Source organism: Rhinoderma darwinii, chromosome 3 (assembly GCF_050947455.1).
Source record: "Rhinoderma darwinii isolate aRhiDar2 chromosome 3, aRhiDar2.hap1, whole genome shotgun sequence".
NCBI classification, from domain to species: domain Eukaryota; kingdom Metazoa; phylum Chordata; class Amphibia; order Anura; family Rhinodermatidae; genus Rhinoderma; species Rhinoderma darwinii.
This window is the reverse complement of record NC_134689.1, coordinates 249,432,095-249,448,393: the sequence shown is the minus strand read 5'-3', so window position 1 is coordinate 249,448,393 and position 16,299 is coordinate 249,432,095. Positions and strand designations below refer to the sequence as shown.

The 16,299-nt window shown below is 43.5% G+C and overlaps 1 protein-coding gene across 15 annotated transcripts in view; it reads left to right on the top strand.

The window, feature by feature from the left end:
• Window positions 1-14,573: 14,573 nt before the first annotated feature.
• The window catches only part of TPM1 (tropomyosin 1), a 44,425-nt gene continuing 42,699 nt past the window's right edge, over window positions 14,574-16,299 (top strand). For 5 of the 15 annotated variants that reach the window (XM_075857686.1, XM_075857676.1, XM_075857678.1 and 2 more), the window contains exons 1-2: window positions 14,574-14,811; window positions 15,886-16,011. In XM_075857686.1, the coding sequence (XP_075713801.1) occupies window positions 14,698-14,811; window positions 15,886-16,011 (240 nt within the window). In that variant the 5' untranslated portion in view covers window positions 14,574-14,697. Of the gene's footprint in view, window positions 14,812-15,559; window positions 15,686-15,885; window positions 16,012-16,299 lie in introns of all 15 variants that reach the window. The other 10 variants (XM_075857675.1, XM_075857684.1, XM_075857677.1 and 7 more) reach the window with 4 other exon arrangements.

Sequence of the window (16,299 nt, the reverse complement as noted above, 5' to 3'; positions counted from 1 at the left end):
GGGGGTATGTCCCGCTGTCAACTGTATCTGCGTCCTCAGCATGCAGATACAGTTGAACAAAGTGCTGAAGCAGGGAACTGTCAGCTTCCTGCTTCAGCATTAGTTCAGAGCGGAGGAGCAGAGGGAGCTCCTCCGCTCGTCAAGGACTCCCGGGAACAGCGTTACTTTAAGTGCTGTGCCCGTGGAAGCCCTGGACAGTGAAACGGGGAATCTGCTCCAGAGGAGCAACTGATGTCACTGTCCATATATGGACAGTGACATCAGGGGTTCCATCTAGGAGCGGAATCCCCGCCTATGCTCTGGCTGGGGATTCCGCTCCTAGAAGGAGTCCTAATGGCGCTACCTTCAGGGAGTGGGGGTAGCGCTATCTACAGGGATGGTGGCACTATCTTCAAGGGGGGTGTGACACTATCTACATGGGCACTGTGGCACTATATAGGGGCACTATCTACAGGGGACACTGGCGCTATCTACATGGTCACTGTGACACTATCTACGTGTGCACTGACTTTTTATATGTGGGCACTGTCACTAACGGCAGCTAAGGGGGCATTATACTGTATGGAGGCATCTAAGGTGGCATTATACTGTATGGGGGAAGCTATAGGGGCATTATACCAGATGGGGCAGCTGTGGGGGCATTATACTGTATGGTGGCATTATACTGTATGGGGCAGCTATGGGGGCAATATACTGTAGGGGAAGGTATAAGGGCATTATACTGTATGGGGGCAGCTATGGGGGCAATATATTGTATGGTGGCAGCTATAGGGGAATTATACTGTGTGGGAGACACTATGGGAGCATTATACTGTGTGGGATGAACTGGGTATGTATGGGCAGGAATTTGGTGGGATTAGAGGCATGGTTTAAAATAATAAAAAATTGCCCATCTTTGTGATACTTGAAAGTTGGGAGGTATGTAAATGTGGTTTTTGAGCATTTAGGAAGAAATAAGGTAATACAGTTATGTGGAGACTGCTTTTCTCAAGACCTAACCAGTGGTATAAGCGTTTTAGGGGAAGAAACTGGTGACAGACTTCCTTTAACATAGGATTGTTATACATTGCAAGGCTATCAGGTAGGGGGCACTTCACCAAATGTTCTCCACCAACCATGATCTAGGCCTGCCAGCACTATATAAATAATATATAATAGTTACATAATAAACAGCACTAAATAAAATGGTACATACTGAAATACAAATACAAGTTCCTATGGTAGTTCCCCAATCACTGAGGAAATGAATGAACCACAGAGCAGGGTACAGTTTGGCTGCCAGAAACGTGTGTGACCTGGCTGTATGTTCCTGCCTGTGCAGTTTTGCTGTCAGCACTTATGAGTCTGTTCACTTTGCTTGATGTAATACATGGAGGGGTGGGCTGTTTGTTGCTTATCTTAAGTTCAGTTGTATGAGGTTATACTGGGACTAGCTGCCAATTTTAGTTTCTGCACCACACACAGATAAACCTAGGGGATCCTTCTGGCTTCAGCAGTCTGAAAATCATAATGGGAGTCATATGAAAAAACCATAGCAAACCTAATATAATATGCTGGACGGGAAACAACTATAGAGATAAAGCACTACTATTTTTGTTTGGTACATTTATATCTAAAGCTGCTTCTATACATTTTGTAAAAAAAAAAAAAAAAGAAATGGCCCCTGGTCCTAGTGGCTCAATTCCACATTTTGTAGTCTTCTGTATCTAATATTTGCCAGATATCAAGAACGGATAATTACAATTCTGGGATTGGAAATGCATAGTATTTCTACTGACATGTTGTGTTTGCAGCTCTGATATCAGGGCCTGTTCACATCAGCGTTGGCTTTCCGTTGAGGGGTTCCGTCTGAGGTTTCCGTCGGGTGAACCCCTCAACGAAAAGGCAAACGGAAACCTTGCTAATGGTGACGAAAACATTGCTAATGGTTTCTGTCTGTCTCCGTTGTGACAGGTTTCCGTTGTTCTTGACGGAACCAATAGCGCAGTCGACTGCGCTATTGATTCCATCAAAAAAAGGAAACCTTCCGAAATGGTGACAAACGGAAACCATTAGCAATGTTTCCATCACCATTGATAGCAATGGTGATGCAAACGGAAGCTAAGGTTTCTGCTTGCCTTTCCGTTGAGGGGTTCATCTGACGGAAACCTCAGACGGAACCCCTGAATGGAAAGCCAATGCTGATGTGAACAGGCCCTTGGACTCCTTATTCTCAAAAAGGGGCCCAGTACTGGCTATATTGTAATAAATGTATCATCCTATTTTGCCATTATTTTTACCAAATATAGTATACAATTACCACCTGTTATACAGGCTTCTCACCCAGTTGAAATTGTGACCACTATCTTACATTTCAACATTTCTTTCAAATAACACGATTTTTTAAGCAATGGAAAAACAAAACATTCATACAAAAAAAAACTATTGATAAACGAGTCTCTATTTGTTGTAGTTTTGTGTCATCAACAAGGGCTCCCTATAGTCTAGTCCCCTATACCACTATGATAGCCAGTGGTGACTCCTTCCACCGTGATCTTTAAATGACCTGGGTGCCCGGGGTCTGTGCCTGTGAGGCCAGGCTGTACTCCGCCAAACTTTGACAGAAACTGCTCCCCTGATCACTGTTAAATATTGGTAGTCCAGTGAAAGCAGGCAGCGGGAACCTGTGCTTGCACCTGCTGCCTGCAAAGCAGTATGTATGTGCTTGTATGTTCATATACATGCATTATCATGTCATTTTGTCACCAGGATCTCAAGAATCACCTGACTGCGGCTGCCGTGTGTGTGTGTGTGTGTGTGTGTGTGTGTGTGTGTGTGTGTGTGTGTGTGTGTTCATCTATTAGCCCTCTTGAAAGAATCTTACATATGCCACTATTGATGGCTGTACTCATAATATTATTTTATTTTACAGTTAACCCCTTAAGGACACAGCCTATTTTGGCCTTGTGGACACAGCCGATTTTTGCAAATCTGACATGTGTCACTTTATGTGGTAATAACTCCAGAATGCTTTTGCCTATCCAAGCGATTCTGAGATTGTTTTCTCGTGACATGTTGTACTTTATGATACTGAAAAAATTTAGTCGTTAAATTCAATATTTATTTGTAAAAAACACCAAAATTTAGAGAAAATCTGCAAAAATCTGCATTTTTCTAAATTGTAATGTATCTGCTTGTAAAACAGATCGTAATACCGCACAAAATATTTACTAGTTAACATTTCCCATATGTCTATGTTTTTTGAACGTGCTTTTATTTTTCTCGGACGTTACAAGGCTTAGAACTTTAGCTGCAATTTCTTGCATTTTCAAGAAAATTTCAAAAGGCTATTTTTTCAGGGACCAGTTCAGTTCTGAAGTGGCTTTGAGGGCCTTATATATTAGAAACCCCCTATAAAACACCCCATTTTAAAAACTTCACCCCTCAAAGTATTCAAAACCACATTCAGAAATTATTTTATTATTGCCCAGATTCTGCAATTTTTAGAAATATCCCACATGTGGCCCTAGTGCGGTAATGGACTGAAATACCGGCCTCAGAAGCAAAGGAGCACCTAGTGGATTTTGGGGCCTCTATTTTATTAGAATATATTTTAGGCACCATGTCAGGTTTGAAGAGGTCTTGTGGTGCCAAAACAGTGGAAACCCCCCAAAAGTGACCCTATTTTGGAAACTACACCCCTCAAGGAATTTTTCAAGAGGTATAGTTAGCATTTTTAGCCCACAGGTTTTTTGCTAAATTTATTGGAACTGGTCTGTGAAAATGAAAATCTACTTTTTTTCTGAAAAAACATACGATGTTTTAGTTTTTACAAGGAATAAAGGAGAAAAAGCACCCCAACATTTGTAAAGCAATGTCTCCCGATTACGGCAATACCCCATATGTGGTAATAAACTGCTGTTTGGACCCACGGCAGGGCTCAGAAGGGAACGAGGGCCATTTGGATTTTGGAGCGCAGATTTTGCTGGAATGGTTTCCGGTGCCATGTCGTGTTTGCAAAGCCCTGGAGGGACCATAACAGTGGAAACTCTCCAAAAGTTACCCCATTTTGGAAACTACACCCCTCAAGGAATTTTTTAAGAGGTATAGTTAGCATTTTTAGCCAACAAGTTTTTTGCTAAATTTATTGGAACTGGTCTGTAAAAATGAAAATCTACTTTTTTTCTGAAAAAACATACGATGTTTTAGATTTTACAAGGAATAAAGGAGAAAAAGCACCCCAACATTTGTAAAGCAATGTCTCCCGATTACGGCAATACCCCATATGTGGTAATAAACTGCTGTTTGGACCCACGGCAGGGCTCAGAAGGGAACGAGGGCCATTTGTATTTTGGAACGCAGATTTTGCTGGAATGGTTTTCGGTGCCATGTCGTGTTTGCAAAGCCCTGGAGGGACCATAACAGTGGAAACTCCCCAAAAGTGACCCCATTTTGGAAACTACACCCCTCAAGGAATTTTTCTAGCGGTATAGTGTGCATTTTGACCCTACACGGGTTTTTCTGAATTTATGGGAATTATGCAGTGAAATTGAAAATCTAAATTTTTTCTAATAAAATGTAGTTTTACCTCAGATTTTTTCATTTTTACAACAGATAAAGGAGAAAAAACCCCAATATTTGTAAAACAAACTCTTCTGAGCACAGCAATACCCCATATGTGGTAATAAACTGCTGTTTGGACACATGGCGGAAGTTAGAAAGGACGGAGCACCATTTGACTTTTGGAGCTCAAGTTTTCCTGGAATGGTTTGCGGCCCCATGTGACATTTGCAAAGCCACTGAGGGGGCAAAATAGTGCAAACCCGGCAAAAGTGACCCCATTTGGGAAACTATACCCCTCGTGGAATTTATCTAGCGGTATAGTGAGCATTTTGACCCCACAGTTTTTTGCTGAATTATTGGGATTATGCAGTGAAAATGAAAATCTACATTCTTTCCACTAAAATGTTGAATTGTTTTCATTTTCACAAGGAATAAAGGAGAAAAAGCGCCCCAACAATTGTAAAGCAATTTCTCCCGAGTACGGCAATACCCCATATGTGGTTATAAACTGCTGCTTGGATACACCGCAGGGCTCAGAATGGCAGGAGTGCTACTTGGCATGTAGATTTTGGTTGATTGTTTTTTGGGCGCCATGTCGCATTTGCAGAGCCCCTGAAGTACCCGTACAGTAGAAACCCCTGAGAAGTGACTCCATTTTGGAAACTTTACCCCTCAGGGTAATCATCTAGGGGTGTACTGAGCATTTTGATCCCACAGGTGTTTCATAGATTGTATTAGAATGAGGCAGTGAAAATGAAAAATTATTTTTTTCCCAAAAATATGTAGTTTTGCACCCAATTTTTTTTCCCACAAGGGGTAATAGGAGAAAAAACAACACATAATTTGTTACCCAATTTCTCCCGAGTACGGCAATACCCCATGTGTGGCCCTAAACTGCTGTTTGGGCACATGGCAGAGCTCAAAATGGAAGGAGTGTCATGTGGCTTTTAGAGCACAGATTTTGCTGGACTGGTGTACAGGCGCCATGTCGCATTTGCAGAGCGTACTTAGGTACCAGAGTAGAGTCTAAAACCATGAGAAGTGACCCCATTTTGTAAACTACACCCCTCAAGGCATTTATCATTTGCCTGGACATATGACGGGGCTTAGGAGTGAAAGGCGCATGTGAGGCCTATTTTGGTGATTTTCGCAGCATTAGCCCACAACGGCAGGACTCTGGGGTCAAATAGTAAAACAAAACGCCAAGTAGTGACCCCCATTTTGGAAACTGCACCCCTCAAGGCATTTTGACCACACAGGTTTTTTTTTTCTATTAGAAATGAATGCTCAGTGGATGGTGCAAAGTGAAAATTGCAAATTTCCACAGGTATGTGCACTATTTAATGCACAATATTTTGTGCCCAGTTTGTGCCACTGAAGACAAATACCTCAAACTGTTAAGCGGGTTCTCCCGGGTATGGCGATGCCATATATGTGGACGTACACTGCTGCTTGGGCACGCTGCAGGGCGCACCATTTGGCTTTTGGAGCGTGGATTTTGCTCGCTAGTTGTTTTGTATTGGGTTTTGCTGGTATTTCAGTTTATAATGTGGGGGTACATGTAAGCTGTGCGGAGAACATCAGGGGTATAATAAGAGAGTATAATAATGGGGTAAATAAATAATTATCCACAGATGTGTGGCCCGTGTCACACTGATAAATGGCGCCCGATCTTATCCGCTTTTGGACACTTTGCACATTTTGCATCGCCATATTCTGAGAGCCAAAACGTCTTTATTTTTTTCTCCACCGGAGCCGTGTGAGGGCTTATTTGTTGCGGGACAATCTGTAGATTTCATTGGTACTATTTTGGGGTACATGCGATTTTTTGATCACTTTGTATTTCATTTTTTTGGCAAACAAGGTGACCAAAAACCTGCAATTCTGATGTTTTTTATTATTTGTTTTTTTACGGCGTTCGCCATGCGCTATGAATGACAATTTTACGTTATTCTGCGGGTCGGTACGATTACGGTGATACCAGATGTATATAGTTTTTCTTATGCTTTGAAGCGTCTGCACGATAAAATCACTTTTGTTTCAAATAATTTATTTTTGGTGTCACCAGATTCTGAGAGCCATAACTTTTTTATTTTTCCGTCAAAAAAGCGGTGGGAGGGCTTGTTTTTTGCGGGACGGGCTGCGTTTTTTTAATGGTATAATTTTGGGGTACATGCAACTTTTAGATCCCTTTTTTTATTCTGTTTTCCGAGGGGTAACGACTAACAAACAGCGATTCTGGAATCGTTTTTACGGTGTTCACCGTACGGGTAAAATAGCGGGATATTTTTATCGTTTGGGTCGTTACGGTCGTGGGGATACCACATATGTGTACTTTTTTTATGTTTTTTGGTTTTTCCTATAATAAAAGACTTATTATAGGAAAAAAGGCTGTTATAGTGTTTTTTAACATGAAACTTATTTTTTTAATTTTTTGACAACATTTTTATTAACTTGTTTTAACTTTTTTTTTTGTCCCACTAGGGAACTTGAAGGCATGAAGCCCTGATCGCTATTCTAATACACTGTACTACCTACATAGTGCAGTGTATTAGAGCTGTCAGCTATTCACTGACAGCAAGCCTATTAGGCTTCGCCTCCCGGCGGGGTCTAATAGGCTTCCGTACTAGGAAGCGATTGTTAGGCTATGGTTGCCATAGCAACCATCGGAACACTCGCGGGTGCCGATGGTTGTTATTAGCAACCATAGGGTACGATCTAATCACTTAGATGCAGCGATAGCTGCATCTAAGGGGTTAATCGGCCGGATCGGAGCCTTGCTCCGGTCCTGGCCGTTAGGGCACGATGTCAGCTGTGACAAACAGCTGACACCCGCGCCCGTGGCAACCATCGTGGTTGCCGACAGGCTACAAGCCACTTCGATGCATCGATCACGTTTATCGATGCATCGAAGGGGTTAATCGGCCGGATCGGAGCCTAGCTCCGGTCCTGGCCGTTGCAGAGGGGCGTCGGACAGCTGATTCCTGGCAGTGATAACGCTGGCTCAGCTTCTGAGCCAGCGTCATCACATACACATGTCATAGAGCTGTGATTGGTCAATCTGCTTTGATTGACCAATCACAGCGATCGCCGGCAGGAGACCGCTGTGAATGGTCCCCTGCCGTCTTACTATGCCAGTCAACTGTCATAAACAGTTGACGGCACAGTTCTGTCACATTGTCCTTTGACAGGGTGACAGTTTTTAGCCAGGACGCACCGGTACGTCCCTGTGGCTTAAAGCACTTCAATGCAGGACGTACCGGTGCGTCCTGGTGCGCTAAGGGGTTAAAGAGGCTCTGTCACCAGATTATAAGTGCCCTATCTCCTACATAATCTGATCGGCGCTGTAATGTAGATAACAGCAGTGGTTTTTATTTTGAAAAACTATCATTTTTTAGCAAGTTATGAGCAATTTTAGATTTATGCTAATGACTTTCTTAATAGACAACTGGGCGTGTTTTTACTTTTTACCGCCCAGGTGTACAGAGGAGTGTATGACGCTGACCAATCAGTGACCAATCACCATCATACACTTCCCATTGTTCCAGCCCATTGTTACAGTGTGATTGTGCAGTGAAAGAAGCTGGGCTGGAACAATGAGAAGTGTATGACGCTGATTGGTCACTGATTGGTCAGTGTCATACACTCCTCTGTACAACGCCCAGTTGGTAAAAAGCAAAAACACACCCATTTGTCTATTAAGAAACTCATTAGCATAAATCTAAAATAGGTCATAACTCTGTCAAAATGTATCGTTTTTCTAAATAAAAAAACACTGTTGTAATCTACACTACAGCGCCGATCACATTATGTAGAAGATAGGGAACTTATAATTTGGTGACAGAGCCTCTTTAAAGGGGCTGTTTGCTTTGGACAGTTTTTTTTTTTTCTTTTTAAATGTTCCTTCAAAGATAAGCTAATCACAGGGTGTCTTGCTCAGGGACGGCTTTAGGACAGGTGGCGCCCCGTGCGAAATTATCTTTCGGCGACCCCACCCGCATCATAAAAAAATGCCCCATAAAAAAAGTATAATGCCCCCCACAGTATAATGCCCTATATAGTGCCCCCACACAGTATAATGCCCCTTTAGTGCCCCCTGTAGATAGTGGCATAATCCCCCACCTCCTCCTTGTAGACAGTGCCCCCAAACAGAAAAAAATTGTACTCACCTAGGCCCAGTTCCCCGTTCCTATACAGCCCCCCACATCCCCCTTGTAGACAGTGGCCCCAAACAGAAAAAAAATTGTACTCACCTAGGCCCCGTTACCACGACGAACTGAGCTGCTCCACGATGGGATCCTTGTGTAGGCCGACGTGATCCTGTAGCCTAGTACAGAGTTTCCAAACCTTTTCGGACTTTCGGCACCACTAGAAAAATAAAATTTCCTCAGGGCAGCCCTACAAAAAATTGTTTCGAGAAAGACAGAAAACGGCTGAAAGCAAGCACTACACTCGTAGGGTATGTTCACACAGCGTTTTTTGTAAGGCAAAAAAAATCTACCTCAAAATTCCTTCAGGAAGTGACAGCGTTATTTGACGTTTTATTTTACGCCGTTGAAGCTAATGCAAAAGACGCAGGCAAAAAAAGCACCAAACAAGCACCGCAGGTATTTTCTGTCTCCTATTAACTTCAATTGGAGGTGGAAACGACTTGAAGACCATCAGCCCCCCACTCACAATAAAATGACCATTAGCCCCCCACTCACAGTAAAATGACCATCAGCCCGCCACTCACAGATTCCCCCTGTAGATAGTGCCACACAACCTCCTTGAAGGTAGCGCCACACAGCCCCATTGTAGGTAGCGCCACCCAGCCCCCTTGTAGGTAGCGCCACACAGCCCCCTTGTAGGTAGCGCTACACAGGCCCCTTGTAGGTAGCGCCACACAGCCCCCTTGTAGGTAGCGCCACAGCCCACAGCCCCCTTGTAGGTAGCGCCACAAAGCCCCCTTGTAGGTAGTGCCACAAAGCCCACAGCCCCCTTGTAGGTAGTACCACACAGACCCTTTGTAGGTAGCGCCACTGTAGCTCCCAGAAGGAGCAAAATCCCCCTGTGGCCGGGGATTCCGATCCTGGAGCGCTCCGCTTGATATCTCTGTCCATATATGATATATGCCGACGCTGTGACCGGGGATTCCACTCCAGGAGAAGCCCTTGTCGTCTGTGTCCATTTATGGACAGTGACATCACTGGCTTCTCCTGGAGTGCAATCCCCGGTGACAGAGTCGGCAACGCTGTGGCCGGGGATTCCGCTTGAGTTGCCCCTGATGTCAATGTCCATATATGGGCAGAGACATCAAGTGCTCCGTCCAGGAGCAGAATCCCCGGACACACGGGGATTCGGCTCCTTCAGGGAGCTACAGTGGCGCTAGTAGATAGCAGAGCAGGGAGAGACCTCCCTGCTCTGCTATAGTGGCATCGCTACTGCTGTAGCATCCGCAACAGCTGCTGGCGGTGCCGCCAGACATGGAGGTCCCGTCCCCCGTCCCTACGGGCGGGCTCATGCCCGGTGTCCACTAGCAGCCGCTATGGCTGCTACAGCGGTATCGACGCCACTGAGTGAAGAAGCGGAAATTCGGCTGCTGGTTCACCGGGAGTGGGCACTTCTGAAACAAGCAGGGGAAGTGAGCCAGCGCAGCGCCCCCTTCCACCTGCTGGGGTGATGTGCCCTGTGCAATGGCACCGGTCGCACACCCCTAAGGCCGGCCCTGGTCTTGCTTCTGTAAAATCCCCAACAATCAGCTGTTATCTCTGGATGTCCATTTTCATTGCAGCACCACCGTTGGGAGGCTACTTTCGGACAAGCGTCGGCAACCTCGGACATTAAAAACTGCAGTTTTTCTCGTCCAAGGTGCACCCGTTCGGGACGCATTGTCATGGATCCCCCATAGACTAGAGTCTATAGAGAGATGCGGGACCCGCAGTAAAATAGGGCATGTCCTATTTTTTCACAGACCCTTCACACGCTCCGTTGAAACAACGGTCGTGAGAACGGCCCCATTGAAATATATTAGTCCGTGTGATGGCCATTGTCTTAACTGCCGTCACACGGACGTAATACACGCTCGTCTAAATGAGCCCTTAGACCCCATGCAAACCGCTGTGCCCCTAATCACGGCGGCCGCGGACAGCCTCTCGCCTTTTCGGCCAGTGCTCCCACAAAGTATGGGAGCACGGCCCTTAAAAAGCAAGAGAACGGACATGTTCCATAATTTGCGGTACACTTTTTACGGTTCACAATTACGGACGATTTTTATGGTTGTGTGCATGGGGTATTAGGCCTCATGCACACGACCGTAGCCATGTGTACGGCCCGTGATTACGGCACGGATGGCCGCGGAGTGTCATCTGCGGTCCGTCCGCAAATCATGGACCGTGCATACATTCAGTGCGCCTGGACCGCAAATGTGGCCCATTAAATTAAATTAAATTACATATCCTATTTTTTTGCGGTCCAGGCTCTTGGCCAATGCACAGACCGTGTAAACCACAGTCGCGTGCATGGGCCCATAGAAATGAATAGGTCCGAAATTCATCCACTTTTTTGCTGATGAATTGCGGACGCAAAACACGTTCTTATGCATGAGGCCTTACACAGTACCCACTGAAATCAATGAACTCTTCGTGTAATGAACGGATATGTGGGTCCCCGACTGTGAGAGACACTCTTTGTACCTACTTTCCACTCTGGCTAACAGATGAAAGTCCTTAATGGGGATCCACCTCTATTTACAATTCGGCAATGGAGTAGGAGAAATTGGGTTTTCTAAACATTTAACTTTTGCATATAAAATATTTCCTTCATAACATACTGTAATAGTACTGTCTTTTAATAAATATTTACAAATGCAGTGTCATCCAACTTGCATGACGGTTTAGCATTTATTGCGCACATTATAACTATAGTCTTAGTTAAAAATACGGGGTGGATGGCACCTCCTGCAATCCTACATATATACCACTACTTAAACCAGAAAATTGGCATAAACTATGGCGCAAATCTGCTTCTGCTGTGCTACGCTGTTTACACTTTCCAATTCACTTCTATGGAAGTTACAGAAACAGCGTAGCTCATCGAGCTTGGCCATTTACGGAATTTCTGTCTAGCTCTGCACTGACTCTACGCCTGGATGTGTCGGTGAGCCGCTGCCTCACAAAGCGAAATGAGATACGAGAGACCCACGTTTGGGAGATAGGTGCAGGTGCCAGAGGTGTGACATGCATCTATCAGACATTTATGGCATATTCTGTAGATATGACATACATTTCTATCATGAGACAACCCCTTCAAAGTAAAAAAGGCCCTTTAATATACAATACATTAAAATGTGAGTGCAGAGATCAAATTGCTTGTAGGTACAGGCCCAAATCCTGCCTTGTACTACTGAGAGATTGTATCATGAAGAATGATAATACAAAGATGTTTGTGCATATTTGCCTCTACTGAAGCCAGGACCAGAGATCTGAACTTGCTTAGTAGTTATACACGTTATGAGTGCCCAACATTATTGTTAATACCGTCTGTCAATTGTTTTAAGAACACGGAGCACTGCAGGAATAAGACAATGAATAGTCTATGTCAGGAGCAGGCAAACTTTTTCAACATGGAATTTACGCTTTGTGGAATCTGAGTCAAACAATTTACCGGGGTACCAGGACAAATTTTTTGCATGCCCATTTTTCAGATGCCCCAGTACCCCCATAATAGTGACAGCAGTCACAGTTACTTACTTTTGTTGCACTTTCTTCACAGCCATGGCTTCTTTACACAATCTGCTCTGTGGAAGGGCCCAAGCACAGTTTTGTACAGAGCCATAATAGGGCTGCCATAAATGTACATGAGGCCTCTACTGTTCCTCCGTATGCCTACAATTTAATATGGAGGTATCCTGAGGGTTTTTTCTGTCGGATTAAATATGAAACCAACAGTAAATTAATTTTGGCATACTCTTGCGGACTCCATATGTACCGCTGTTCCATACTAAGGAGCCGTACAGACTCCATGCACTGTCTTACAAGCTCTGTGAACAGGGCTTTGCTGTGTGCATGATCCCTGAGGGTATATATTAGTCATCAGGCACTGTATATGGCATCATGCACACATCCTTGTCTGTGTATACGGCTGCAAAACATGGATCCGCAAATCACGGATCGCACACGGATGGCTTCCGTGTGCAGTGCATTTTTTAACATACCATTGAATAGAATAGACTGATCCGCAAAAACTTCAAGGAATAGGACCTCCTCTGAGTTTTGCAGATAGTTTACACGGATCCGCAAAAAAATAAAAAAATAAATGTGTGCATGACCCAATAGAAATTAATGGGTCAGTGTGATATCTGTAAAAGAAAACAGATAGCACACTGAAGAAAATAACTGATGTGTACATGAGCCCTAAGACCCACACCAGCTAATAGCAGCGCTCGAAACTCACGTTACAAGAGTAGTAAAGGGCGCAATAAAACATGAACATATAAAGATGCAATTTTCACACTTCTGCAGAACGGCCTGTTGGGCCAATATCAAGAACTGCTGGTCCCCGCTGTGAGATCTTCTAGTAGATCACGAAAAGCAAACCCACTGATAGCAATCTGGTGCTGCCTGCTACAACATATGCGTCTGTACGGTGATACAACCAGCAGGTGTGCACTAGAAAGCAGAGCTATTATTGACACGTCTAGTCTTAGACACAAGAGCGCTGACCAACACAATTTGCAGCAAAATATACTTGGGGTACATGAAACACTGGTGGTCTTCATAGTATTGTATGAAAACTTAATTTTCATTGCCATACTGATGACAATAGTGGAATTTATTATATTATTATATTATATTGACAGGTCTAATCCTATTATGAGCATCAATCATAGGTATAAGCCATTTTTTTTGCCCTTGATTTAGAAAAGAAATTGCAGAAAATTGTCATACATTATTAGATGTGCACATTTTGAGCAGAATTGGACAGATTTATGAATGTGTTGTAAGGTAAGAACTGGCATAACAAGCTCCTCAAAGCTCGAGATTTGTGCCAGGCTTATCAAATAGTTGTAACACTTTTTGACACTGCCCTTGACAACTAAGATGTTTTTGAGTTTTGTCTTTTGATAGGGGAGTGTTTTTGTGTGTTGCAGTATTTTTGTCTTTTCGCAGATGAGTACAGGTATGACAGGTCAGAGCAGACATACAGTTTCCACCAAATTACCGTGAAACATCTTAAACCATATGTCGCAGACATTGCTCAAATTGATACCTTTTTAGACTTTGAAAAAAAAAAATGATTGCAACATCATATATCGCACTCCATAACACAGTATACATACAGCAGAAAAATTATTTCGTTTAATGAACCCAATTATTAAAATTAAATTACTTCATATTCTGGAACATAAAACAACAACAAATTTGACAGTGTTAAAAAATGTGTCATTTCCCATGGGTGACAGTATTGCTACACATGTGTGTCCCTTAGGTGGCTTTTATGCTATTATTGTGCATAACATTAAGATCCAGTAGCAAAGCAGCAGCAGTAGCGAGGGGGTCTGTTTTATATATATATATATATATATATATATATATATATATATGTAGAGAGTGCCGCATTATACGCACTACAATATCATCATCATCAGTGCATATGTGATTAGAAAGCAGTTCTGCTGTACACTTCTCCTCATCTTTAATTCTGGGACTGCCAGCAGGAAGAATATTGTTACTTCAAGGAGTTATCCTGAAACGTCCCATGTAGAGAGACCTCCCCTTGCAGCCTCATGTCTAGAGGTTTAGAAATAGGAGCACACTGCTCTCTCCCCCAGCCCCCCTTCTATCCACCCAATGTATGCCTCTGCCCATCACACCCCTTATATAGTCAAATGCAGTCAAATGGTTGGCTGCAGCGAATAGAAGGAGCTATCCTTAAAAAAAGCCAGCACTGGGACAGAAAGGCAAGGCTCCCAAAAAAGTATTGGGTGTCCTGAGGAATGTGCCTGCCCCCCCCTCCGCCTTCCCTGGTACATATTTCTGAGGCTGGAACAGCTGAGAGTTTGCACTCCAGCCCAGGGCTCAGAATAAGAAGGAGCTGAACCTCTCTCTGCATCCTTCCAGGTTCTGTTCTCTGTCCCTTTTCTCTGTGTGACTACCCCCAAACCAAACACCAGCCATGGACGCCATCAAGAAGAAGATGCAGATGCTCAAGCTCGACAAGGAGAATGCCTTGGACAGAGCAGAACAGGCTGAAGCAGACAAGAAGGGAGCAGAGGACAAGAGCAAACAGGTCTGCTTGGAAACCCTTACGCCACTTACCATGGCAGTGCCAGTTGAGGACATCTCATGCCACCCTGGTCCTGCCTGTAGCCCACAAGACTTTCTGTTCAGTTATAATGAATATATAGTTTATTCATAGTACTGAGAAGAGATTACCTCTATATGACTACCAAATGTTTTACTAAGTTGACTTTAATATATTATCCTGAAGTATATCAGTGAGAAATGTATACCATGTTCTAGGTAGATGCTACATTGGCAATGTTTTGCCTTCCTGGGTTGCTGAAACTGGCAATTTCCCAGTATATCTACATGTAGTTAACTGTTAGATGCCCAGCAGTGCAGAATTGTGGTTTCCTTCTTCTTGTTATTACAAGTAACAGAAGAGTCTGTGAATATTTTTGCTAGTTACAAGTATAAACTTTATTTTGGACGGTGTTATAACAGTGATTGACCATTGAATGGAAGGGCTTGTTCACAAAGGTGATGGCGTACAACAAGAAGAGACCATTCTCTATGATAAAATGTTTCTATTTTTAGTAAACTTGTCATTACCATGCTTGGTTATCTGTATTTCACCTTTGTGAATGAGCCTTTCATTATGAGTCACAGTTAGTACCTAAACTTATTCCTATTACTAGGAAAGTAGCAAATATAAAGTATACGATATATTATATAGCTTAGTATAGTTTAAATATGTAGACTATATACATATATCTCTTCTAATTTTTTTTCTTAAACTTTATGAAACCACTTAGTTAGAGGAAGAGATAACCCAACTGGAAAAGCAGTTGCGGGAGATAGAGGACACGAGAGATAAGATTTTGGATGACCATCATCTGGCTGAAGAAAGCCTCCTATCTGCAGAGGAGAAGGCAACTAAGGTATAAAGCTGTACCAAGATCAACCTGTCTAACTATCTTCTCTCTTTCTCTCTCTCTTTCTCTTCTTGTCGTACCTGTTCTGTCCTGTCCCTCTGCACCTTTGTTGCCTGCTACCACACCTTGTTGCCCCATGTCACTGCCCTCGTCCGTCCACCCACTACCCCCTCTACCCCAATGGTACCTGTACAACCCTGTCTCAGCTGGAGGATGAACTTGTAGCACTGCAGAAGAAACTAAAAGGTACTGAAGATGAGTTGGATAAATATTCAGAAGCCCTGAAGGATGCCCAAGAGAAGTTGGAACTTGCTGAGAAGAAGGCCACTGACGTAAGTTAAGGTTGAACGAACAAAGTCCCCTAACCATTGCATAGTCCATGTTTCTTCTGCTATGACACTAGCTTTGCACTTGTTCCATTCAGATGTTCTATGCCCTTAATGTTCTGCATGCATCACACAAAAAAATCACTGGACATTACACAGAGTTTGTATTTTTTATTACTATCTGGATATAAAGACAATGCCCTAAATCTGACTCAAGTGGGTTGTCCAGGATTAGAAAAAAAATGCCAGGTATTTATTTTTTTTCAGAATCAGCGCCACCCTTGTGCGTGGGCT